The following is a 26,065-nucleotide window of genomic DNA, read 5'->3' on the forward strand; positions in this document are numbered from 1 at the left end:
AGTGTATTAGTTACGGCTTGCTTTTTTTCACGGCGCCCGCTGCCGCGATGGCCGCTGCCCCAGTACCTGCCCCGCACATGGATGCTTCAACATCCTGGTTGCTGTTGGAAGACGAGACTACCGAGGCGCGCTTGTTGGCTCTGATCACCCAGGTCCTCGGTCTGAGCACGGGTGTGGCCCAGGTACACCATTCGTTCAGGGATTTGGGAGGAAACGAGCAGCATGCCGTCGCGCTGAGGAAGGCTTGCATGGTTGCTGGAATGGACGTCAAGGTCAAAGATATCCTGCGCTGTTCGACCCTCGCCGAGTTGCAAACATGCATTACGCCCTGCGCGCCACAAAACCCACACTCGCGTTCCGAACCCGACGACCCCGAGCCCGTCATGATCGCACCGCTCGAGATCCACCGAGCGAGCCGCATGTCGATAATGCCCGAGCCGAAAGATGGGCACCTTCTTCGGAAATCGAGCCTGACCCGTTTGGACGCGGACCCCCGGCAGAGGACAGACATTGAGCATGCGCTGGGGTCACAACCAGAGGTTGGGAGGATAGCGGGAATACGGCCGAAGGCTGGACTGCTTGATGGGAAGTTTGTTGCCCTCCTCACGCTGGCGAGCACGCAAACAACACAGGAAAACCCGACGACGGTCAACCTCATTCCCCAGTCACACGCTCTCTTCGCCGGTACCCAAGTCGCCCGTCTCAAACGTGCCGCCGAGGCAGCCCTCTCACCCGAAGCCATCCCGGATATATGGATCGTTTTGGACGCAATGCCTCTTACCGAGGCCGGCGATGTCGACATGCGGCGGTTGCGAACCTGGGCCCAGAACATCAACGAGGACGTTTACCACCAAGCCCTGAGCCTGGAACACCAGGAGACGTTACAAAATCCAGAGTCGGGCATGGAAAAGTCAATACAGAGGCTGGTTAGCAAGGTGCTGGATGTTCCCCAGGGCCAGATTGGCGTGAACTTCTCCTTCTCCCAGCTCGGCGGCGACGAGATGACCGCCATGGAGCTCGCCGCCAGGTGTAAACACGAGTCCATTTACATAAATCCCTCTGATGCTCTTGGGTCTATGACGCTTTCCGAACTCGCCGCTATTGCTGCGTCTCGGGGCGGCCTGGCGCATAAATGGGACGAGGAAACGTCTGACTGCTTCGATCTCTCGCCGATGCAGCATCTGTACTTCCAAACGGGTATGGGCGGCGATTTGAGGCGGAGGCCAGCGCTTGACGGGAGCTACCGTTTCAACCAGAGCCTGCTCTTGCGGCTCAAGAAACTCTTCTCCTTTGAGGACATATCGGCCGCGATCGAGGCTGTTGTCGCCCATCACCCCATGCTCAGGTCTCGCTTTGGCCGGGGCTTGAATGGCTGGGTACAAAGAGTTCTTCCTGAGATCACCGGCTCCTACACATTGAGCCACACCTCAATCCGTTCTGAGCGTGAGCTGGAAGACATCATCGAACGCACGCAAATGTCGATCAACGTCGAGACCGGGCCGATCTTCGCGGTTGACTACCTTACTACTAATGATGGGCAACAGTTAGTGTATGTCGCTGCGCACCACCTTGCTGTTGACCTCCCCTCCTGGCGCACCATAATTCACGACCTCGACGAACTCTTGGAAAACGGAAGCTTGCTGTCGCAAAGGTCCATGCCTTTTCACAAGTGGGTGGACCTCCAAAAAGCAGAGGCTCTGGGCCCAAACCCTCAGGACCTCCTTCCTTTCGCCCTTCAGCCAGGTGATTATGCCTACTGGGGCCTCCAGGACACGCCAAACACGTACGGAGATGCGGCCGAGGTCAGCTTCTCGCTGAGCCAGGAACTTACCACCATTCTTCAAAGCTCGTGCAACCAGGTCTTCAAAACCGACTCTGTTGACGTCTACCTGGCCGCCCTCATGCTCTCCTTTGCCCAGACCTTTCACGACAGACCGGTGCCCGCCGTATGGAATCAGGAGCATGGTAGAGACCCGTGGAACCCGGATCTCGACATCTCCGAGACTGTCGGCTGGTTCACATCGCTCTGCCCGGTCAGCCTCAAAATAGATATCTCGGACGACTTCATCAAGGTGTTGCGTCACCTCAAGGACACTCGGCGGTCGATCCCAGCGCGCGGTGGCCAATACTTTGCCTCTAGATTTTATCATTATGACAAGGAGGATTTGGCAGCCAAAGACTGGCCGTTCGAGATCATCTTCAGCTATGCGGGCTCGTTACAGCATCTGGAGCGTGACAATGGAGTGATGGAGCAACTTCCGATCCCTGGCCGAACTCTCGCGTCAAGGACATCGGACATTGGGGCGAACGTGGGCCGGGTTGCGTTATTTGAGGTCAGCGCCATGGTTGACCAGGGGAGTGCCAAGATCAAATTTCTCTACAACCGCTTCTCAAAGGACCAGGCCCGGATCACCCAGTGGGTTCAGAATTACGAGCATCTCCTCTTCGAGGCTATCGGCAAGCTCAGGTACCACCCACAAGAGCTGACTCAAGCAGACGTTCCCCACCTCGACGTGACATACGAGGGCCTTGATAAGTTTAACAAAGATCGCGTCGCCACTCTCAAGCTCGCCAGCGTCCGAGATGTCGAGACAATTTACCCAGTTACCGCCGTTCAGCAAAGCATTTTGATCAGCCAGGCGCAGCGGCCGGACGCGTGCTATCTACATGCCATTTACGAGTTTGCGTCCCCAACTGGTGATCCCATTGACATCTCCAGGATATGCACCGCGTGGCAGCAGGTCACCATGAGGCATGCGGCACTGAGGACCATCTTCACCGAGAGTGTCACCGAAACGGGCCTTTGGGACAAGGTCATCCTCCGCCGGACCTCACCTGAGATGCTGTTCATCGACACAGCCCCCGCCGAGGACCCTGTTTATGAGCTCAGCAACCTGCCGAACTTGCGGCCTACGGAAAGCAAGCCGCTCCACAGGCTCACTGTCTGCAAGGCCCCTACCAGGACGCTCGTGAAGTTAGATATTAGTACAGCACTATGCGATGTGGGTTCCGATCTGGTTTTCCAGAGTTTTATCCGGCTGACAGGTGGTATAGTCGCTGAGCATCCACGTCCTTCTCCACGACTTGCGTCGCGCTTACGCTACGGAACGTGCCATTACCGAGGCCGACCAGTTCTCCTACCCGCATTATCTTTACTTCCTGAAAACCGCCCGGCAAGAGGGCAGCCTCGTCTTTTGGCGCGAGAAGCTGGCAGGCGTCCCCCCTTGCCTTTTCCCCCGCCTCACCATACTGCCCGGCGAACTCGGGTTTGTAAACACGTGCGTTGAACTTGACATCACCTCGTACCAGCTATCCGGATTTACCCGCACGCAGAAGACGACAGTCGATGCCATTCTCCGGTTGGCATGGGGCCTCATCCTGCGGTGCTTTACCGGCTCCAACCAGGTTTGCTTCGGGTTCCAAACAGTCGGGCGGGACGACTCAATACTGGGAATGAGACATGCCGTGGGCTCCTTTTCGAACACCATAGCGTGTGCATACGAATTGGCGACGTACAGTCCAGTGGCTGCGGCGCTGCAGATGGTTGAAGAACAACTCCTCACTTGCCTCCCCCATCAGCACTTCACATTGGCCGAGCTGCAGCATGGTATGGGGATGAAGGGCGGAGATCGCCTTTTTAATTCCTGTTTGACATTCACCGAAGAGCCAGCGGGGCTGAACAGCAAATTCACTACGCGGACGACTTCCGAGCTCAAACCCATCTCGTTGCAGCAGACCTTCGATGTGGACATCGTGGTTAACACACGCTTCACAGCCGGCAAGCTGACAGTGGACATTGGGCAACGCGTGATGTCTCCGGAGCAGTCTGTCAACGTGGCGAATACCTTTGGCAGAGCCATCCGTGCCATCCTGGCATCTCCCAGTACATCCGTCGGTCTGGTTGACCTGTTCAGTGACAGGGACTTCGCCCAGATACTCGCCTGGGAGGCTGAGTCGCCGCCTGAGGTGGAGGAGCAAGCGCAGAACGTGGTCCATGACTTGGTTTCACGGCAGGCCACCATACAACCGTCATCACAAGCCATTTGCTCCTGGGATGGGTCCCTTACTTACCTGCAGCTTGAAGAGGAGGCGACCAGGCTCGCCCATCATCTCGTCGACGCCGGTGTCGGGCCCCACTCTGTTGTGCCAGTCGTGATGGACAAATGCAAACTTGCGCCCGTGGCTATGGTCGCTGTGCTGAAGTGAGTGCCCTGAACCCACGGCACGCGCCCCTTAACTTCCTAACCTTTTACTTTTAGGGCTGGTGCCGCGTTTGTCCCGGTCGACTCGCTAGAGCTTGGTATGATCCAACCCATCTTTGAGCGCCTCAATTCTAGAATCGCCATCTCGTCAGAACTTGCCGCCCCGGTTCTCAGCAATCTCTTTGACCGAGTGGTCGTCTTGACTGACGATCTGATGAACGTCCTGCCGCGAGGCGAAGGGCCGTTAACTTCAATGGCCGCCCCAAGTGATCCAGCATGCATCCTCTTTGTGCCGATATCTTCGACCGATGCCAGGGGAGTGACCTTCAGTCACGCAGCATTATCCACGTCTCTCATGGGGCAAGGGCCGGCCGCACGGATATCGCCCCTTAGCCGCGTGATGCAGCTCTCGTCGTTCAACGTCGACATCTGCATAACTGAGATCTTCACCACACTCGCGTACGGCGGCTGCGTCTGTGTTCCTTCCGCGGCGGAGAGGCTGCAAGATTTCAGCGCTGCCGCCAACAGGATGCAAGTCAACTGGTCTTACATGACACCACTCCTGTCTAGAAAGGTGGACCCAACGCTTCTGCCGTCACTCAAAGTTGTTTGCTTTCGTACTCGGGGGCTCGACGACGACACGTACAACATTTGGCACGGGAAAGCAAACGTTGTGCTGGCGTATGGATCGCAAGATGTATGCCCTCTGGGGATCGCTTTCCTCGAGGCGCTCGGTCCTCAGCACCTGAAGAGTATCGGGCGGCCTTTCGCTGGAAATTTTCTGATCGTCAACCCGGAGGACCACAAGAAGCGCGTGCCGGTCGGAGCGGTCGGAGAATTGGTGGTCGAGGGCCCGACGCTGGGATTCTCGTATCCCAACCGGGAGTCGACCATGACCCCCTTGTCACCCCTTGGACCTGCTTCTGCGGGCAAAGCGCGGTATTTGAAGACCGGGCATCGTGCGCGGTACACCGAAAAGGGGCTTATGGAATTCATCTCAAGCAAGCGGGACGACATCGACAAGGATGGCAAGGTTCTCAATCTCACGGAGATCGAGCAGTACCTGCGCCGTTGTCTCGGACAGGGAGTTGATGTTGTTGTCGAGACGGTCATATTTCGGGGGCCGGCGAAGAACGACACCGTTCTCACGGCTTTCATCGAGCTCGGCGACCGTTTCGGCAACGATGAGACCCTCGCATCACTGAGTTCAACAACCAGGGAGCAGCTTGCACTGGCAAAGCAGTTGGTTACAATGGGACTGAAAAACACGTTACCGCCGTCCATGATCCCTTCGGCTTTTGTCCCGGTCAAACACCTCCCCATCACCCCTTCACTCAAGGTCAACCGGCGACGGCTGCAGAAGATGATCGCCGGCTTAACCAAGGAGGATCTTGTAGCCTTGGCCAGCGTGCCAAACAAACCTAGCTTTCAACATCTCAAACCGTTGCCCTTGACCCAAGGTGAGGAGAAAATGAGGGCCATCTGGGCAAGGGTCCTGGGTGTCGAGGAGGCCAAGATCTCAGCTGTGGACAGCTTTTTCAGCGTTGGCGGAGACGATATCGCAGCCGCACAGTTGGTCGCGGTTTGCAAGCAACAGGATATCGCTCTCTCAATTGCCGACGTGCTTCGCAACGCGACGTTGACAGAGCTCAGTCAGGCCATCGTCAGCGTGGACTCGCCACAAATAATGCAAGAGGCCTCTCCCGCTCCTCCTCCAACCACCTCACCGTCACCGGTGCCTCTGAACCCGAACGCGATTAAAGAGGTTTTTATCGAGAAGGTAATTGCCCCGGGGGTCGGCGTCGATGCAAGTGTCATCGCCGACGCAGCCGAGGCCTCCTCGGCACAGATTCGGTACATCGAGACCGGCATGCTTCGAGGGCGGACGAACATTAACTATCTCATCTTCAATTTCACCGGGGCCGTTGACTCGAAGAAGCTAGAGGAGGCTTGCAAGACGCTGGCAACGATACACCCTATCCTACGCACCGCATTTGTCCCTCACAACCGCCGGGTGTACCAGGCCGTCATCAAGTCCAGCGGCATCGAATTTCGGCGGCACTACTGCCCGACATGGCGGCTAGCCAACATGCTAGACAAGGTGATCAAAAAGGACCAAAGCACGGCCGTTGGATTCGAGAATCCGGTCACCAAGTTCATGTTTCTCGACGGCAGCAAGCAGTCGATCCTCATCTTGCGGCTATCCAAGGCGCAATACGATGATCTATCCGTTGCCCTGTTGGTCAAAGACCTCAAGAGGCTGTACGATGGCTCTCAAAAGCCACCTCGCCGGCCAACCTTCTGCGACTTTATGCGTAACGCGCAAACCGCCAATTCCCACGGGGCCGAAGAGTACTGGCGCGCCTTGCTTGAGGGTTCTCAAGTAACCCAGGTCGTCGCGCATGTGCAACCATATGACATGTCGACAAACATCCAGACGGTTCGGAACCCCGCGCTCTCGCTGGGTTCGCTCTCTAGCCTGGGGATATCCTTTGAGACGGTCCTCAAGGCTGCTTGGGCGATGGTCATTGCGAATCTCTCGGCATCTTCCGACGTCGTCTTCGGAGAACTCATCGATGGCCGTCATGTCAGGCTTCCTGGAGGCCATTCAGTCGCTGGTGTGATGGGGCCCACCATCAACGCCACGCCCGTCCGAGTTCAGTTCCCGGATACTCCACTGACCCCGTTGAACTTGCTGCAGTACATCCATGCACAGCGCATGTCGGGCATCCCGTTCGAGAATCTCGGATCTTTGGCCATCGTGGAGAAGTGCACGCCTTGGCCATATTGGACTCGATTCAGCACATTGGTGCAGCACCAGTACGAAGACACCGCCATCAATCCGTCGGAGCCCAAGTCGTTCCACCTTGGCGCCGCCTCCTGCAAGTTCACCATTCACGAGTCCAAGGCCCAGGATATGCCCGACTTGTTTGTGAAGTCTCTTGTGCGCCCAACAAACCGTGTCGAAATCTCCATCTCTTTTTGCGCCGACCGTCTTACCGAAAAGTTTGCGGAACACGCACTCCGCATGTTGTGTTCGACCATCAGCCTCCTGACCAGCGTCAGCATCACGCAGCCTGTTATCCCGTGTGGCTACCAGTACCGGAGCATGGTCAAAAGGATCCCGCTGCCGCCTAAGCCGACCGCGAGTGAGGACCCGGAGACGGACAGCATCATGAACACTCTGAGCAAGGAACAGGTCGAGGCGGTACAGATGGTTATTCGGGACACCTGGACCTCGATCCTCAACCCCAGCGCGCTTGGCGTGCCCGAGGCACAAATCCACAACGCGGCGTTCTTTGATCTGTGGGGGAGTCTCATTCCGGCATCCCAGATTATGCGGCGTCTGAACGCTGAGCTTCCCCGGGTCAACCTGCCGGGGGCCGACGCCAATCTTCAAATTGCTATGGAAGAGATCGTCGAGAACCCGACGATGCTAAAGCAATTTGAACTTATCGCCTCCAAGCTCAAACCCCAGCCCACCAAAGAGACACAGAAAAGTAAGGAGAAGGAGAAGGAAAAGGAGAAGGAAGTAGACAAAAGAAGCGGTGGTACCGGACCAGCTGCTCAGGGCCACAAGAGGAGACCGAGCATGAACGCTGGAGCGCCATCTCCCTCATTCGGCAGCCGCCTTCGCCGCTTTGCCAGCACCGTCGCTCGAACTACATCTCCGCCAACCAACAACAATAATGTTACGGCCGCCGTCATCAAGCATCCTGCCAATTTCCAACCGCCACCGACCCCGACCTCCCCTGTCGCCATCGGCCTGGCCTCCGCCATGGTCGCTGATCTCCCTCCCCTTTCTCCCCGAGTAATCCCCAGCCCCAACATGCCAGGCGTCATCACCCCACGCAGCACGCCAAAAATCCCAAGCGGCTCCAGCCCAGGCCTGACCGTCCCCAGCGCCGCACCCCAGCTCCCCAGCCTCCCCGCCTTCGACCCCATCGCCGAAGAAGCCGAGCCACCCTACGACGACTACAGCACCAGCAACAACACGCGCGGCACCAACCAACCCCCGGTCTTCCGCCAAAGCCAAAGCCACGTCACACCCCCCCAGGGCCACGGCATCGGCATCTTCCTGTCAGGCGAGCCCGACAGCATGACCGAGGGCAGCAGCGCCAGCAGCACCAACGCCAGCACCGAGATGACGCTGGCCATGGCCATGAGCCTGAGCGGCGGCCACGCCGGCAACGCCAACATCATGATGATGAACGCCGGTAGCGCGCCCACACGCACCGAGATCAAGAACACCGACCTCGAGCGCGACGCGCCCAAGGATACGGGCACTCGCGGTACCACTACTACAAACACTGACCGGGATACTCTCGGCCCGCTGCCGGGGAACATCGCCGCGGCGTACGTCGCCAAGGCGCCCGTGAACATGCGCGTCGTGCTGCCGCCTCCGGGGGGGACGGGGCTGCGCGCTGCCGCTGGGAGTGGTGGTGTGGCGGGGGGCCAGCAGGAGGCCATGGATGATTTGGTCAGTCCGCTGAGCGCGGTCACGCTTACCCCGGGCAGTGCGGGGCGGAATGTCAGTGGTATGCATTCGTATCAGCAACAGGGGCATGGTGGCACGCCGGCGAGTGCGGGGCCGGTGTCGGCGATTTCGAGTCCCGGGACGCCGGGGAGGAGGGGTTAGGGGGTTTTGGGCGAGGGGGGGATGTTTTAGTTGTGGGGTGGGCGTGATGATTGTGATGAGTGAATGTTGTTTTGGATGTGATTTGGAGGTTGGTTTAGACAGTGATTTCTGGAGGGCGTTCATTGTTGGCATTTGGGACTTGTTGCTAGTTTTGAGGTTTTGTTGTTGCTTGTACATAGGTACCTGGGCTGTGACGTTTTGATGATACTGTCTTTAGCATGGCGTTTGCTGATACGAGAGGGGTCCGGATATTGATGTTTTAATGTTTTCTGTTATCCACGACACAATTCCATTTCGTACCGCATTTACATACGTGACGGCGACCTCTTTCTACGGACCCGGTATCCTTTGATAGGGGTTGCCCCTCATCATGTCAACAGTGTAGGCGATGAGACTTATCAGGCGTGTACACACAGAGATGGTCTTGTTTCGCAAAACCTATCAGCGGTACGAGTAAAATACAGAGTGCGTCTTCTTGGATGCTGCGCATGGTTTCGCGGCTCAACTTTCGAGGCTTGGGAAGCACTGGAGGTGCATGTGAGATACATGGCACGAAACCACTAGTTACTACTTGTTGAAGCAACATGCATTGGTGTCACTGGTATCATCGTTAGGAAACGTCTGTTCCATCTCAGTCAAGGTTCTCAACGGCAACGGAAGCATCGGGCGGCTGGCAGATGACTTGATCAAGCATAAAACATCTTGGATAAATCTTTGCCGGATGAGCATGTATGGAGGGAGTGACCACACGCGGTTGGCTACTTTGCTATGGATAGGTAAGTCGAGACCCCTGCTTACCGGCCCCCCACTTACCGTCATGTTCAGTCAGACAACAACCACAAAGTCAATTACAACTATACAACTATTACCATCAATAGAATCAGAATCTTCCGAACTATCTACCTAACACACTTCCACTATCCCTGCTACAATCTGTGCCCTGCGAACAGCCGAAATATTTGCAAACAGCTCGTTTGGGTTGCTATCTACCCTCTTCCGTTTTTTCTGTTTTGTCGCTTCCAACTGAGCACGCAGCACCTGGTTTTCGGCCTCCCCGATAGCCAAGGTACTGTCCATTTGACCGAAGGCCTTTTCAATCTTTTGAAACAGTTGTCGTTGGGTGCGGGGGGCCCCGGTTTGTTGGTTGAAATCCACTACCTATCGACGCAGGTCAACCGTCTTCTTTGGGGTAACCTACAGCTCTAAATCTAATGGTTGAACCACTTCCTTTGTTGCTTTAGGACTTGGAATAACCGACCCTGGTACTAGTTCCGTTTCTAAAAGGTGGGTGGCCGACTCTTCGGTATTTTCCAATAATAACCGGTTCATCAGGGGCTTCGATATATTAACCGGCTACAACTGTGACGAACCTACTTCAGGACCCTGTCCTGTTAAGGTTCAGCTTTCGGTTGAAGGTAATCTCTCAAGGGTGCTTAGGTTCGGTGCAGCCAAAGGGTGCACAACAAAGACTTGTCTCAACAGTAGGCTCTCGAGCTTGTAGCGAACTGTAGTTGTGAGTGCTAACTGGAGAACTCCCAGAGCTCTCCAGAACGAGTGACTATATACTGGCTATCCTAGTGTGCTCAAAGTGCTCAGGGACCTGTCGCTGAGCATTCTGAGCACGGGTTGCTCAGAGTGCTCATAGCTCCCTTGTTGAGCAGAATGAGCACTTGCTCATTCTCTTGGCATGGCCCTTCATGAGCGATGGGACCGCTGTCTCATTGGCCGTGTAGTCCTCCCCAATGATTGGTTCGGGATACTGCCAGCGTACCCCCGCCGGCCGGCTGCAGGCGGCCATAACCGTGACAACAACCCAGTCGCTTTCCACCTAGCCAGAATATTTAAGGTAGTTAAACCAACCAGCCGGGCCCAACGGTAGTATTCCAGAAAGTTCTACTTCTGTCACGGGCACAGCCCGTTCCTTTTAGGGTTAGGGTTGTTATATGTAGTTAGGGTTGGGGTTCTACAGACGGGCCAAGTGGGCCCCTGCAGGGTGGGGGCTCTGCGCGCAGCATAGGTGGGGCACCGCGCAGTGTGGCCTGTGCGCAGATACGAGCAGGGTTTTCCCTGAGCGTGCCCCGCCTCTGTGAGAGACGAGGGACATTTGGGCGAGGCGCGAGGGCACTGCCGATGAGACTCTATTTCTGCTAATTGCAAGATGGGGAGAAAAGGAAGAGAAGCTGGAAGAGCTCTCGCGATACAGAAGTTAAATGCCAGCGCGTGTGGTCACGTGCCCAACCAAGTGGAGCCACAGTGCACTCCGACGGCAGCTGCCGTCACAGCCTCCCACTTTCGGTTCCTCGTGCAACCGCGCAATACACGAGTATACTCCTACCACGGCATTCCCACCCGTGATAGGCTCCCTGTAGACGGCCTTGTAAAGTAGACCTAGGAATGGACATTCTTTTGAAACGGAAGCCAACGAACGGCCATTTTGCAACTGAGAAAGAGCTTGGAGAACTTGTTCTTCGGTATAACTGCTCATTTTGTATTGAAAAATCAGTATACCAAATAAGAAGTGTAAAGGAATAGAAGTGGTAAAGTGGTTGTTGTTTGAAGTTGTTGGGTGGGTCGGGCATCAACGGCTTACACCAATAACGGTATGTGGGGGGGCCCGGTAAGCAGGGGCTTCGACTTATTGAGATGCCATTCTCACAAAGACTAGGAGGTCCCACTGCCGTCCTAGCGCCAATAGGGAAGGAAGCCAGCCTGATACCCTGAGTGTTTCCGGTCGAGTACTGAACTTGACTAGGTGATACTTTTCTGTCTGCAAAAGTATTTCCCCTCCCTTCAAATAGATCGTAACGGATGAACTCCTTACCAGCCGTTTCGCTTTCTCTTGGTGAAGACTTCTCCTTCAGGGATGTCCGGTTCGTGGGCCCAGACAAGCTGGCCGATAGTGCCCCCTGTGCCGGCCATGAATTTGATCTGGTAGAAGTTGGCATCCATGACGGTGAACCGTGCTCGCTGGACATCTTCATTGTAAGGGACATGCCAATGGAATGTATCCGAGTCAAGGTGATGAAGTGTGTATGCTTCGCCCGGGAGACCTTGGAACACCAAGGTCAGTTTCCCTCCCTCAAGCTTGAGTTGCAAGCAAAGGTTGCCGATCGAGTTGTAGTAATCCCCGCCGTAGTCTTCGAAAGGCCTGCTTGCTGGAGTTCCGCTGTTCTTGAGCGCCTCGAGTTCGAGCCCAACTTTCTTGCAGTACATGATATGAGCCTTCGCGCTCTTTTTCGCGAGCTTCACAAAATCAGTACCCCCTTCGGTTTCGAATATGCTTTCCATCAGCAGTTGTCCGATCCAGTCCACTGCATCGTTTAGTGGAAGTGAGTTGCTCAGGACAACCAAAGTGGTTCCAGTGTCAGGAAATAGAAAAGCAGCAGAGGTAAAACCCGGCATGCTCCCTTGATGGTGCAGCACGAGGCGAGACTCAGAGCCCGCCCTTACCGTCGGCATGTCGGAGACGAACATCCCATTCAAACCAGTAGCCCCCAAAGGTCCGGGAAGCTGCGTACGGGCCCAGCCGAGGGCGTACGTGTTCTCGCGCGGCGTTGAGTGCGAAATGGGCATGTGGCCAGTCATGATGGTCTGAAATTGCTTGAAGGGCGACTGCGGCGCGGAGGAAGCGTTCTCGGCGAATTGATGGTTGGCTGCGGCGAGCAGGTTCTCGTACACCTTCAAAGAGGTCCTTGACACAACTGCGGAGCCCGCCCGCCGGTCCCATGAGCGTCCCGCCCTGAATCTCCGGCCGCGGAACATGCCACGGTGTCTTGTCGTCCAATGGCATGTATGCTTTAGCCACGTTGGAAGGGTTGCTGCAATTTGCATCGATGATGGTGCGATCCAAGCCCAATGGCTCTAGAATCTGGCTCGAGAGCAGAGATCCGTAGCTCTTCCCCGTAGCCCTTTCTATGACCTCACCGGCCAGGCAATAGCCCCAGTTGTTATATTGATACTGGGACCGGAATGGCTTGACCTGCTCCAGGTAGCCGCAAGTTCGAATGGTGTCCTCTTTTGGAATGAGCAAATGGTTCGAGCCCTGGAGCCAGATGTCGAGTTTCTGGGCCCATCCAGTCCGGTGGGAGAGAAGATCAAGCAGGGTCAGTTCGGCTCCAGTCGTCGGGCTTCCCGGCGTCTCAAACTCCGGCAATATCTCTCACACTGGGGCCATCCAGTTGAGCTGCCCTTTTTCCACCAGGATCCCCACCACGGCGGCTGTGAAGAACTCGGTAAGGGATCCGAGATGGTAAATTGTCTCTTCGTTCGGAGGCAGCTTCTCCAGTACGTTACGGAAGCCGAAATTCCCAAAATGAGTCTCGCCGGCATGGGAAATGCCGTAGGAGAGCCCAGCAACCCCCGAGGCCTCGCAGATGTCCAGGATAGTCGGTTCCACGGCAGCTAAAATGGAAGAGAGCGCCATTGTTGTTAGTTGGAGATTGCGAAAACAGAAAAGAGAGATTCTGGTAGAGAATTCAATGTTGGTTGTGGGTGAGCGGTTGTGAAGGTGCCAATTAGGTAGGAAGGTTGGGGGCAAGTCGCGTCACAAAACCCATGTTCGGGTCGAGGGCGGCGTGACTAAACACAGATGGATGTATGTACACAGTGCATTTGCCTAGGCCTTAAGCCAACACAGTTTCCACACGATGGTCATGGCTTGAAACGAGAGAGGCCTGCCACCAATAGAGCTCACATGCTTCTACAAAGGACTGCCGCTTCTAGGGCTCGGACTGGTACATTCGGTATGGTATTTATCTTTGATCAAGTAATGATACCCACTCCCCGACCACGAGTTACACAGACACACATTTCTCTTAAGTTCCTTATGGGGCTATAGCAGTGACGGGGGGGCAACTAGGCGCGCTCTGGAAGCACGCATAACCGCCGCTACGGCCGCAGCAGAGGCCGTACGTCTCGGCGGCGGCGTGGGTCATTCCGCTGCAGATCTGTTCCGGCGAGGTCGGTCAGCTTTCATCGCACATGTCTTATCTAAGTACTACGGTAGTTACAGGTACGGTAGGGCACCATCCCAACGCTCAATGCGGGGAGGGCATGAGAGGAGCGCAAAGAGGGAAGGAAAACGCACCGTGCCGTCGTTGGTGAGCGTGCCGGCGACGCAGCACGGCCCCGTGTTGGGGTCGGTCTCGTCGCCCTCGTCGTCCTCCTGACAGAGGCAGTTGTAAGTGCAGGTCTGCCGAGTGGCAAGGAGTGCTGGGTTGGCGTCAGCATTGGGGTTGGGCGCGGCAGAGGCCAGCGCGGCGAGGGTAAAGAGGATGGCGGTGACACTTTTCATCGTGGTGGGGAAGATTGTAGAGTTGGGTGTTGGGGTGTGTTTCTGCGGAGTGCTGCCGAGTGGTCTTATTTTGGAAGATGGAGGAAGGAAAGGCCCCTATTTATACATGATGAGGGTAGCATAGTCCGAGGCATATGTCGAACTTCGCCGCTTATCATGAGGGGGAGGGAGAGGGTTGTCACGGCGGTTGGGTAGGATCTAGCGCTGTGATGGTCGGCATGAAACTATCACCAAGCTCAAGTTTGGTCCTCGAGTTAGAGGCGACTTAACCCCTGGCCTCGCAACCCACCCATGGCTTTTAGAGTTCAAAATGGCAACATCTCTCGGTCAAAAGGCAACAATTGGTAGGCTCGGACTGCTCGTCGGCCAAGTGCGATGACCCCGGACCTGCGCCGGAGAGAGCAGTGCGATGACAGGAACCGAGCAACCTTTAGGGGGGGAACGTTCTTGGCTCGGTGACTCATTTGCCTTGTGCGCTTGCGTATCCCAGTCCCAGACTTAACCCCGGCACATTCAAGCTGGGAACATTACGTCTCGCTTCATGGGGATGTTGGTTACTACACGTCCAAGACAACGTAAATAAGCTGGGCGTCTCGTATAGGTAGTCGCCATTGTTCGTTGACTCTCGATGACGCCGTTTTGGACCCATTCTCTTCTCTCGTCATCGTCTTTTCTTAGGTTCCTGATACTTCCTGCTACCATAACTCGTGAACGGGCAACCACTTCAGAGGTGTATGCTACGTACTGTGGGTGTATTAGGTGACAAAGGAGGTCGAAATATTGCCGTCCATGGTAGAGGTCTCTCGCGCGTATTTCCTTAGCGGCCTGCCTACGTGTAGCTGCCCGAGACGTATGTCTCTATTGGTGAAATACTGGCACCTTCCGCCTCTTTTTCTCAGCGACGATGCCCGCGTGGTGTAATTTCTTTGTTTGTTGTCGGCCAAGTCTTCGAGCCGCACAATGGGCAACGATTTTGTCAGTTTACACTCCAGTGTCTGAACTGAATGTTCTTGAATAATAAACCTGATGTTCTGTTAACTAGCTCCTTGGTTCCCATAAATAACGTAATTATTTAATCTGCGCTTCGAAACTCGATCATTTTTCGACCAGTTAAACCCAGTAGCAAGTCTTGTTAGGTACCCAATAAGTCTCCCCTACATCTGACATCCCAGACATCCCAGCGTCCCAATTGATAAACATGGCAGCATCTGAGTTGCCCTGCTCGGAAAATGTCATGAGATTCCTCCAAGATCTATTCACAAACCCCTTCAGCGATTCCGCTGACCCCTTCCACCCATGGGACACAACTCTACTCAAGGTTGAATTTAGAACTACCTGCAAACGATCGTCGTACGCGATCTCGAGGCCGCAGCCCATGGCTCACCCCACGAGAGCAAGCCCACCAGCGCTGCTCTCAGATCAGTCAGATCAGTCAGACCCTCTTGATCTGAACTGATTGATTCCCTCGGCCCTTGAACTGGACTGAACTGGACTGAACTGACATACAAATGCAACTATTCGTAGTTAACCCTGCTGCCCCTTAATCGATCCCCAACCCGGCCTGCTGCGCATCATGACTCCTCCGATGACGATATCGCCGTTCCTAAGCCAGTTCTTCAGCATCTGAAGCATCTCGATAGTCTCCCACTTCATTGCATGCCTCTGGGAGCTCAGAGTAAGCTTGGAAATGCTAAAGGACCTCTCGCAGTCAGCTGCCATGGCCGGAATAGCGAGAACGTCAAGGGCCATCTGAGACAGCTTTGGGAACTGAGCCTTATTACTGATCCACCATTCAACCGGATCGACGTTGCCCCAACCTTCATGTTGTAGTACCGGTCAATCTCGTCCTCGTTACCCTCTTCATCGGAACTGCTTCGCGATGGTGCGCAGTCGAGATCGAGGGTGGGGGAGGAAGACTGCTGCAACGTTGTTGGCATCGTCTGTAGCAGAGGCTGCGTAGCTGCTCTGTGCAGCAGTCGACATTGCGAGGTTGGGTTAACTTTAACTGGATCAGCCTCAGTGGTCGTCACACACACGCACACACACGCGCGTACAAACAGTGGACAGAGCGACGCGCGGAATCCGCAATTTGGCTCGAGACAGTGGGTGTTCTGGTCCGGAAAAGTAATACCCGACTTATTCATCCACCTCTCCAGCATTAACACTCAAAATGAAGGGATTCGGCGCCTTGACCAAGGGCCAAAAGTAAGGTAAAGATAACAATCAGATTATCAGATTTGTAAGGTGCCTCATCTGATCCGACTGATCTGAAGAAATGGCCGATCTGAATCGACTGGACTGCTCTGGATTGATAGATCTGATCTACAATCTGATCTTTGAGCAGCGCTGCCTTTGACATTAAGGCATTTCACCGCTGGTGTGAGGGACGAGTAACATCTAGGCGAGGCACAAGGGCACTGCGTATGCTGACTCAATTCTGCTAATCGAAAGCTGAAGAAAGAGAGGAAAGATACAAGATAGCGCGTTGGCAACGCGAGAAGGCATGCCCAGAACGGAGCTAGTCCGGATGCGGAAGTGCACCTCCAACCCCAACCCTGGGTGCGCTTTCCGTCACAGCTGGAGAAAACCGGGATAAAACAAAAAGCGTGTAAGTTAACTAACTAAAGAAAGAGTGATATATAAAACAAACATCATAAACCCGTTGAAAAGAAGGAAGCTAGAATAGATCGAGAAAACAGATACTTAACACCAGTCAAATCATGAAGAAAGGAGGAGGTAAATCAAGCAGATGCAGGTTTCCTTTCCTTTTCTTTTTTTTTTCTCTGTTGTCTTTTCTAGCTTTGAGATGGCTTGTTTCTTTTTCTCTTTTGGGGTCGAGGTCTGGTCCATATTTTCGCGTCGGTTGTGGCAAGCCCCGAAAGAAGTGTCCTCAGGAGAAAAGAAGAGGATACCGGGCGGTACGCAGATTCTGAGGAGTGTGGGTGATATAGTACCCTTGAAGCTGAGAATCTCTGACAGCTCAGGTGTATAGGCAGTGAACTACACCCCGAGTATTAAAACGTCTTCTAGGTGCGCTATTAGAAGACATCCAAGTATTGTTCCCAAGACTTTAGAGCGGTGGCAGGCAAGGTGTGAAACCCAACTGTTTTGACCGGCACCTCCTTTCTCCATATGTAAGTCCCTAACCACTAAACCAGTGAATCATTTATACACCACCAGTCCTAGTCCTATACCGGCAACAGCTCTCCCCACAAAGACACATCTTATCCAACCCCCTCCAATAACTCTCGGAATAATCCACCGTCACCTCCCGCCCCGCCCCCACCCCCTTACTCACCAACACGATCCGCTCCGCCCCCATCCACACAAAACTCTGAAACTGCGCGTTCGGCCGACAACTATGATTCACGAACCGCGTGTAGTTGCCCTGCCGGCCCTGCCAGATCTGGTACGGTCGACTGCCCGCCGCCCCGTTGAACACGTCCACGTCCTGCAGGCCGCGCGTCACCAGCCCGACAAACTCCCCCACCGCCGCCCCGCGCTCAAATGGCACCAGCGCTTGCAGCCCGTTGTTGCGCCCGTTGGACGTGCGGAAGATTTGCACGGGGCTGGCCGCCCGTGGGCCGCTGCCGAAGAGGGAGGGGAAGCAGAAGCAGTTGTTGAGTTTTGGGTCGTCGGATTGGACTTGGTGGCAGGTGCGGCATGTGTATGTGGAGGTTGGTCTGGGGTAGGTCGCGGCTGTTGTTGTTGTGGTGGTGGTGGGAGGTAGTGGCGGCACGTAGCGCGGATCGTCGCCGCCCCAGGCGTGGACGTCCACTATGGACTCGTCGAGGTGCTCGAAGCTGAAGAGCGGATCACGGCCGAGGTAAGTCGAGCGCAGCGGTATGGGGTCGGAGACGGCGGCGCCGCAGGGAAAGACGACCCAGTCGTGTGGGTGGCCCGTGAAGCGCCGTTCCGTAGGCTCGCCGACTACGGCCAGCAGCCGCCGCCAGTTGGGGTGTAGCGTGTCGGCGGCGACCTCGAGCCGCGGCCGGAGGGTCTGGAGCGTCTGCATGCTGTCGGCGTCGAAGCCCACGCGGTATTTGCAGAAGCGGTAGATGCCCATGCCGGCGAAGACGAGGGCCGCCCAGCCCCCTGCGTCTTTGATCTCTTTGTAGCCGCTCCATATGCGCATACGGTTGCGCAGGTCCTTATCGGTCCAGCTGAAGTCCTGGCAGGCTTCTAGCAGTGCTGCTTTGCGGTGCTTCGTAACTGACGTGGAGGGGTTAGATGCGGCGAGGGTCTTGACGTAGGCCTCAAAGTGCTCGATCCAACGGGCCTGGACAACCACTTCGATAGATCGAAAGGTGCGGCTTGCTTGGGTAACTTTGCGACAGAGGATGTTGCTCTGGTTGAACGAGCCGCTTACGTCGGCCGGGAAAGCGGTGGCGGGTAAGAGCCCGGAGGTGCTAAGGTTGAGGGCCGCGGGGTGTTCGCGGATAGTTTGGGGCGGGGCGTCCGTTGCGCTTGCAGCGGACGCGGCGGCTTGCCACTGCTCCAAGATACTTTGGGGGTCGAGATCGATGCCTCCGTAGATCTGCTCCCAGATGCCTCCGACGAACTTGTCTAGGGAAGCTTCCCGGAGAGTAGCGACAGCGTCATTATCGACTTTCATCCGCTTGGGAAAGCTGCGCGCTGGAATCTGGAGTTGTCGCTGGCTGTCGATGCCATCTATGACTGTGATGTTAGTCCGGGCTGGCCTGAGCCCGCCGATTCCTTTTCGTCGGGGATAATTTTCGATGGGTGAGTCCGAGCAAGGGGTGGATGGGGTGGAGGCGCGTAGAGTCGGCGACGGTGACGGATGTTCCGGCTTTGTAGTTGGTGTTGGAGATGGCGCAGGCGGTGCATGGGCTTTCTCCACGCTTGCGCGGGCCCCTGACAAGTCGAATCGTCTCTGTCAAAGTCTCAGCATGTTGATGCCCCCAGCCCGCTTCGTGCGACCGAGATGACCCACCGAGATGAGTGGTCGCCGGTTAGCCGGTACAACGCGAGCTTTGTCGTTGTGGTTGTGAATTCCGTCATCGGCAGGGTCCTCCAAGAAGACGTCGAATCGTAATACAGAACGGGTCGAGCCCTCGATGGACAACGACTCCCCTAATGCTTTCGTGACATGGTCGAGTATGTCATGAGTGAGATTTGTCCAAAAAGACTCTATCGGTGTGTGAGTTTCCATTTTCCCCAATCTTACTTACCACCGAGGAAGAAGGGAGACCGAGAGAAAGTCCCGATGGTGGTGGCTCAATGGGGGGCTCAGGGGCTCAACCAAGAATTCTGCCCGGGCAGCAAAAGCCGGGCTCCACCCCGCCGCTCATATTCGCCCCCTGGCGAACACCTGCCGGGACAGGGGTCTCCTTCAGGGCCAACGACGGGCATATAAGTCAAAAGATGTTGCGCCTTCTGGGTGTGATCTCTCTTTCCAGCGTCAGCCAAATGTTTCCCTACACTTACTATTTTCCCACCTGATCAGAGGAAATGTCACCCCAGAGCTCCCCGGAACAAGGTCTAAAGATGGACTCGTCCACACCTGCAAGCCAAGACTCTGGTACGGCCGATGAAGACAGGCTGGAACCGCTGAGCAGACAAGAGACCAAGGTCTCGTACACTTACAAGGGCACCCGAGGCTGGCGTCGGTGGAGAGCCCTGCGGCCTGGACGCGGTATTTATCACGACATCAAGAGGAGACTCCCGTACTATTGGAGCGATATCTCGGATGCCTGGACATACCGGACCGTTGCTAGCACGATTCGTATGTATTTTGTCAAGTAAGCTATCCACCTCCTTTCCTTCTTGTCCTTTTTTTATTCTTCTTTCTCCTTTTCCTTTTTTTTTTTATGCCTCCAACACATTGCTGACACCCACAGTCTGTTACCGGCCATCGCCTATACACTCGACATGTACAGACGAACCGGCGACTTCTTTGGTGTCAACGAAGCCCTCTTCTCATCCGCCCTGGCGGCCATCGTTTTTAGCGTGCTCAGCTCCCAGCCCCTGACCATCGTCGGCGTTACCGGCCTCATCTCTCTCTTCAACTTTACCATCTATGACATCATCAGCATCTACGATGTTTCCATCTACCCCCAATTCATGGCCTGGACCGGGATATGGGCAGCCATCTTCCACTGGCTCGTCGCTATTCTCAACGGCTGCGACTACATGCGTTACGTGACCGACTTTTCCAGCGAAGCCTTTGGCATGTATGTCGGAATTATTTACATTAGTAAGTATCCCTACTGTCGGGCCAAGTAGCGGCGTTGCTAATGATATCGGCAGTCAAGGGTGTCGAAGAGCTGGTGAATGAGTTCGACGAGTACGGGTCTACGGCTGGATACCTGGCTTGCATGATTGCCATTCTCTACTTTGCTTCCGTATATGCCCTCGAGAAGTTGGGAAATGGCAGGATTTGGCAGGCTGGATTCCGAGGAATCCTCGCCGATTATGCTTACGTTGTACGTATTTTGTCCCCATCTTGCGTCTTCTGCATCGTACATGAAACTGATGTTGTTTAGTTCTGCACCGTCTTTTGGGTTGGCTTTTCGCATATCCCTGGGAGGATCGAGCTCACGCAGGTTGGCCGAGTCCCGGTCACGAAATCTTTCGCCCCTACCCAGAACCGAAGCTGGCTCATCGATTTCTGGAATCTCGACGTGGGATGGGTGTTTGTGGCAATGCCGTTTGGTTTCTTGGTTATGTTACTCTTCTATTACGACCACGTGAGTCCTTGGTACCATCCACAGGTTAACGCCCCAAAGCTAGAGCTAATCCCAGTTCAAGAATGTTAGCAGCATTACGGCTCAAGCGCGCCAGTTCCCTCTCAAGAAACCTGGCGGCTTCCACTGGGACTTCTTCCTCCTTGGGTGCACCACTTTTGTCGCTGGAATCCTGGGACTTCCAATGCCGAATGGTCTTGTACCGCAAGCGCCTGTACATACTGACTCGCTTACCGTGTACAAGACAAGACTTCAGATAATCCCCACAGCCGAAGGAGAGGGCACCGAAATCCGTCGACCAGTGGTCACAGCAGAAGCAGTGGTTGAGCAACGTGTTACCCACTTCCTCATGGGGCTGGCTCTCATTGGAACCATGACTGGACCACTTCTGGTGGTACTGCATACCATGCCCGCTGCGGTTTTTGCCGGCGTCTTCTTCATCGTTGGTGTACGTCAACCCTGAACCCCTGGCTACATGTAACCGACAGATTGATGACCTCGCTAACTCTTCCGCAGTGGGGCTCCATCGAATCCAACGGTATTCTCCAGAAGTTCATCTACCTCCAGGCCGAAGAACGGTTCATCCAGCGGGACGAACCCTTGCTGCAAGTCCGAAAGCGGAAGATCTGGCTCTACATCGCCATCCAGTTCCTCACCGTCGCGGCATGTGTTGCCATCTCCCATACCCTAGCCGCCATCGGGTTCCCGGTGCTGATCATGTTGCTCATACCGTTGAGGATCTTGGTCATACCCAGGTGGTTTCTGCTGGGAGAGTTGCAGGTGCTGGATGACTTCACCGCAACAAACAAGATCGTCCTTGCCAGCCTTGGTGGGATGCCTGCACTGCCTGAACACGCTACTGTCGAGGGTTCAGGTCTTGAACGGAAACGGAGCGAGCGCCGGTTTGGAGTTCCGAGACAACGGGCGGGCAGCATTCACCGGTAGGGGGTTTGGTTCGATGAATATGAGGGTATTGCTTGTAGTCCCAAGTCATACAAGGTCTGTAATGGAGCGAGGATGCTTTAGGATTCTTCACAATTTTGGAATGGGGATATGGCTGCCATGAACGCATCATTCAGCCATTTGGATGTCGAGGCGGCACCTACTTAGATACCTAGGTTGATACATGTAGGTAATCATAGACGCCTGCCCATATCATCTCATAAGGTTATTTGGTCGTTACCTTGTTAAGCACGAAAGTCGAAGGCAACCTGGCAAGGCCTTAAAACCCATGGGGCCGCTATTGGCTCTTCATACAGAACAGTGAGAGCTGGGGCGCCGATTCATTTGTGGTGAGTTCTGCGTTTCAAAAGATAGTATTTAAAGCTTGTGAAATCTTTGATCGACTGTCAAATAGCACCATTAGAAATTCGACGGAGGAGCGCCACAGGTACGGCTGGTTTAGATAGGTATCCAGGCTGCCCCTTCAATGACATGGATGTACAGGACGACACCATGACTAACACCGCCCGATGGGTGGGTTTGGATCAACATTCATCCCCCACCCTAATTGTTGGATTCGTAGGCACTTGGTTACCAGTAATTGATTGCTCCCCAGGGCCACCCTTGAATCGGGGGCTCTCTCTGACCTTGTAGGCTCTCCACAGCTATTTGGTGCGGGGAACGGCCTAATAGTTGGGCCGTGTGGGCGTCAATGGCGCCCACCTGCGTCTTGCTCAGTACAGCGAAGTTGACACTAATGTGGTCTGAGTCTCCTCAGCGTCGGTCTAAAACTACCTGTGCAAACGTAAAAAGTCACCACTATACTACACACCAAATACTAACAAGACCTGCTAGCCATTGCCGGAACCATAACCTAAATTCATGGCCCCGCGTGGGGAAGAACTTAAGAAGCTCCAGATGTTGTCCTGAATCTCTGCCGGTACTCGGTTGCTACATTGAATCTTAGGCGGTGTACGCTGTGGTGTACTCGATCGGCCAGACGAATCTATATGGGAGGAACCTTTATCCATAGAAATGAGGGTGTGGTGGCTCGACCTTCGCACGGAAGATCGCGTTCGCCGTCGCTTCGGGGCCGGCAAGACGATTAACCGCCACTGACGTTACGCCCAGGTCGCCTTCAGCTAGATGCTTAGGCATACGAAGCATACGATATGCATACAAGGCGGTTTCTTCGGCCCGCCCCGTGCATACCTGCGTTCTTCCGCCCCCAACATTGCGATCGAGGGGTAAAGTCGGTTCAGTTTACCATCCCAAAGCATCGGCTCTAGGCCAAATAACACATGATTCAGCCTGTTCGAATTCCTTAACCAAGACACCCACATCACCTGTGGGGAGTGGGGTTTGCCAGCCCACCTTCCCTAGGGCAATCCACATCCCCACGCACATTGTAGGACCAGCCACCTAGTTTTCTCATTCCCCTCTCCATACATAAGTCGGGCTTTGAACCGGACTCGGTCATCGCCAATTTCATAGCATACAGTCACGGCCCAATGGTATTTCTAAATATGAAGACATCCACCTCCATCTCAGTCGCCTGTGCAACACTTGCATGTGCTCAGCATGCCACCACGTTTGTCAATCCAGCGGTGCCGACGGGGCAGCCTCTCCCAGGGAACTACTCTGGAGGGCTGCGGCCCCAGGTCCACTACTCACCGCCGCAGGGCTTCATGAATGACCCCAACGGTATGTTTGTCGACGCCAACGGCACCTACCACCTCTACTACCAGTACAACCCTACCGGCCTCGGGGCGGGGAACCAACACTGGGGCCATGCGACGAGCAACGATCTCTACCATTGGGAGAACCAGCAGATCGCCCTCTTCCCACCAGAGGAGAGCGTCTTTGTGTTTTCCGGGAGCGCCGTGGTGGATGTAAACAACACGTCTGGTTTCTTCCCGGACCAGACCAACGGCGTCGTCGCCTTTTTCACCTTGGCTCGTTATTATCCCAACGCCGCTGGCCCACAAACTCAGAACATTGCATACTCGCTCGATGGCGGCTACACGTTTGAGCTGTACGACGGCAACCCGGTAATCGACAGCACAAGTACCCATTTTCGAGATCCCAAGGTCATCTGGTATGAAGACCACTGGGTCGCCGTCATCGCCTATTCCCAGGAGTTTGCCGTTGGCATCTTCACGTCGCCCGATCTGAAAGTGTAGGGAATACCAGGTATCGCGATAGCGTTAGAAGCACAGGGCAAATCCCTTCTCTCTGGAGGGACGTGCTACATTCGTGGTTCAATTGGATCATGTTCTTCTATCTAGAAATGAGGGGGGCTCAGATTTTGCAGCCGGGGTTGTCGTCCCCGAGGTCCAGGACCACGTGACGACTGCCCCAGTGGTGGACCCCCCCCTGCCCTCCGTCACGTCCCCCTGCGAGGACGTAACTCTGGCGTAGATGTTCCGACAGAAAGATTGGACCTTTGCATCCAACTTTTCCTACCACGGCCTGCTCGGGACGCAGTACGAGTGTCCCAACCTCGTGAAGCTGCCAGTCAGAGACAGCGAAGGCGCTGTGACGGGCGAGGCTTATGTCATGACCGTCTCTGTACAGCCCGGCGCCCCGTTGGGCGGCTCCATAACCGAGTACTTCCCGGGCGACTTTAACGGCACTCATTTCATCCCGTACGACTCGGCGACTAGGCTCACCGACTTTGCCAAGGACAACTACGCCGCCCAGTACTTCTACGGCGTGCCCGACGGGGAGGATGCCATCAGCATCGGCTGGGCGTCCAACTGGCAATACACGCAGCAAGTACCAACGGGCAATCTCGAGGGCTGGCGAAGTGCCATGACAGCCCCACGGGCCAACTACCTGCAGAAGGCGGCCCGCATCGGCCAGACCATGATCAACAAGCTCATCGACCCAGCACCGGTGCTCGCCGAGCGCCTCGAGGCCACAACCTTCGGCAACTCGTCCCTCACACTCGACTTCTCCCACATCGCCTCCAACGCGCTCTACATCGAAGCCAACGTAACCAACCTCAACACAACCCTCATCACCAGCGACAGCACCCTCAACCTAACCTTCTCCTCCCCCTCCTCGGGCGAAGCCCTCCGCTCGGGCTTCTTCTTCGGCGGCGACAACCCCTTCTGGATCGACCGCGGCCAGGTCCGCGGCTTCGACAACATCTTCTTCACCGACAAGTTCAGCGCCGCCAACATCCCCCACACCGACGAAAACAACGGCCTCGCCTCCTGGCGCATGCAGGCGCTCTTCGACCGCTCCATCTGCGAGTGGTTCGCCGACGGCGGCGTCCAGGCCGCCACCGTGCTCTTCTACCCCACGCAGCCGCTGACGGTTGTCTCGCTGGCCTCGCGCGCCCTGCCCCCGGGGGCGACGGTGAGTGTTGCAGTCTGGGCGCTGAAGAGTGCTTGGGCGGGGTATGCGGATGAGCAGGGGACGGTGGTGGGGAATGTGTCGGCGGTTGTGGCGGGGGGTGGTGCTGGTGGTGCTGGCGCGAGGAGGGATATGATCTATGAGGGGTCTTTTACGGCCTGAGCGTGGTGGTTGTAGGCTTGTTAGAGAGATGCTATGATTTGTCTTGAGTGACGGGGCTGTTGGCATTCTGGCGTGGACGAGACTGGGTCCGGCTGAGCGAGGGGGCCATTGTTTTGGGCGGTCCTGGCTTAGGCTACAATAGGTGCTTGTTATTACGCATGGCGCCTGAGTGTCTCAGCTTTGGAATTTGTTTCACTGTGACGGTCTGCGCAGGTGAGGAACCGGGAACTACATGTAACCACTTCTGGTAGGTCGCATTTGGACATGTCACATAACTGAGAGTAACCAAATAAATGCAAACCTCGGGCGATCTCGGACTCGGCTTCTGTTCAAGATTCCGGAATCCTAGCCTACGTCAGAAGGCTTCACACTCAGATGGCAGATCTAGACAGGTTTGATCTGGACCAAAGTCGGCTGGCGCTCTTTAGTGTGTGCTTGCATAAGGTACCTGGTGCGGTGTCCGAGATCTTCCATCTAGAGGTCCTCATAACCTGTTATCAGACAGCCCTAATTTTCCTATTGGGGAGGAAGGTTTCTGGCGGAGTGATGTGTACTCTAACTCCCTCACATTGGCTACCACACGAGGTAGGTATCTTCCCTTGCTTTCAATGTTTAGGCACGGCGAAGCGCGCGTCTTTCCCACTCCAAGATGCTGGATCGGCACTCGCATGCGTCGTCTTGGGGCTTGGATTATCATTCAGCTGGCATCTCAGGGCGTGCTGTAATCTGTAATTGGGCTTCTTACTTTTGTTGGCCA

The 26,065-nt window shown here is 55.3% G+C and overlaps 5 protein-coding genes across 5 annotated transcripts; 3 read left to right on the top strand and 2 right to left on the bottom strand.

The window, feature by feature from the left end:
- Window positions 1-47: 47 nt before the first annotated feature.
- Window positions 48-8,841, top strand: CHGG_02283 (uncharacterized protein; the record flags this gene model as incomplete). Its single annotated transcript, XM_001228798.1, has 3 exons — window positions 48-3,002; window positions 3,055-4,202; window positions 4,260-8,841. 3 exons carry the CDS (start codon window positions 48-50, stop codon window positions 8,839-8,841), a joined length of 8,685 nt encoding a protein of 2,894 aa, XP_001228799.1.
- Window positions 8,842-10,480: 1,639 nt separating this feature from the next.
- On the bottom strand, window positions 10,481-14,134 carry CHGG_02284 (uncharacterized protein; the record flags this gene model as incomplete). The annotated part of the gene is made up of 6 exons (XM_001228799.1): window positions 10,481-10,669; window positions 11,177-11,318; window positions 11,663-12,613; window positions 13,005-13,242; window positions 13,724-13,787; window positions 13,928-14,134. The coding sequence occupies 6 exons, from the start codon at window positions 14,132-14,134 to the stop codon at window positions 10,481-10,483; spliced, it is 1,791 nt and encodes a 596-aa protein (XP_001228800.1).
- Window positions 14,135-17,160: 3,026 nt separating this feature from the next.
- On the bottom strand, window positions 17,161-18,749 carry CHGG_02285 (uncharacterized protein; the record flags this gene model as incomplete). The annotated part of the gene is made up of 2 exons (XM_001228800.1): window positions 17,161-17,169; window positions 17,433-18,749. The coding sequence occupies 2 exons, from the start codon at window positions 18,747-18,749 to the stop codon at window positions 17,161-17,163; spliced, it is 1,326 nt and encodes a 441-aa protein (XP_001228801.1).
- Window positions 18,750-19,642: 893 nt separating this feature from the next.
- On the top strand, window positions 19,643-21,786 carry CHGG_02286 (uncharacterized protein; the record flags this gene model as incomplete). The annotated part of the gene is made up of 6 exons (XM_001228801.1): window positions 19,643-19,896; window positions 20,035-20,351; window positions 20,405-20,580; window positions 20,641-20,844; window positions 20,900-21,289; window positions 21,358-21,786. The coding sequence occupies 6 exons, from the start codon at window positions 19,643-19,645 to the stop codon at window positions 21,784-21,786; spliced, it is 1,770 nt and encodes a 589-aa protein (XP_001228802.1).
- A 1,523-nt stretch (window positions 21,787-23,309) lies between these two features.
- CHGG_02287 (uncharacterized protein) lies at window positions 23,310-25,308 on the top strand (the record flags this gene model as incomplete). The annotated part of the gene is made up of 2 exons (XM_001228802.1): window positions 23,310-23,960; window positions 24,217-25,308. The coding sequence occupies 2 exons, from the start codon at window positions 23,310-23,312 to the stop codon at window positions 25,306-25,308; spliced, it is 1,743 nt and encodes a 580-aa protein (XP_001228803.1).
- Between the last annotated feature and the right edge of the window lie 757 nt (window positions 25,309-26,065).

Source organism: Chaetomium globosum, genomic scaffold (assembly GCF_000143365.1).
Source record: "Chaetomium globosum CBS 148.51 scaffold_2 genomic scaffold, whole genome shotgun sequence".
Lineage (NCBI taxonomy): Eukaryota > Fungi > Ascomycota > Sordariomycetes > Sordariales > Chaetomiaceae > Chaetomium > Chaetomium globosum.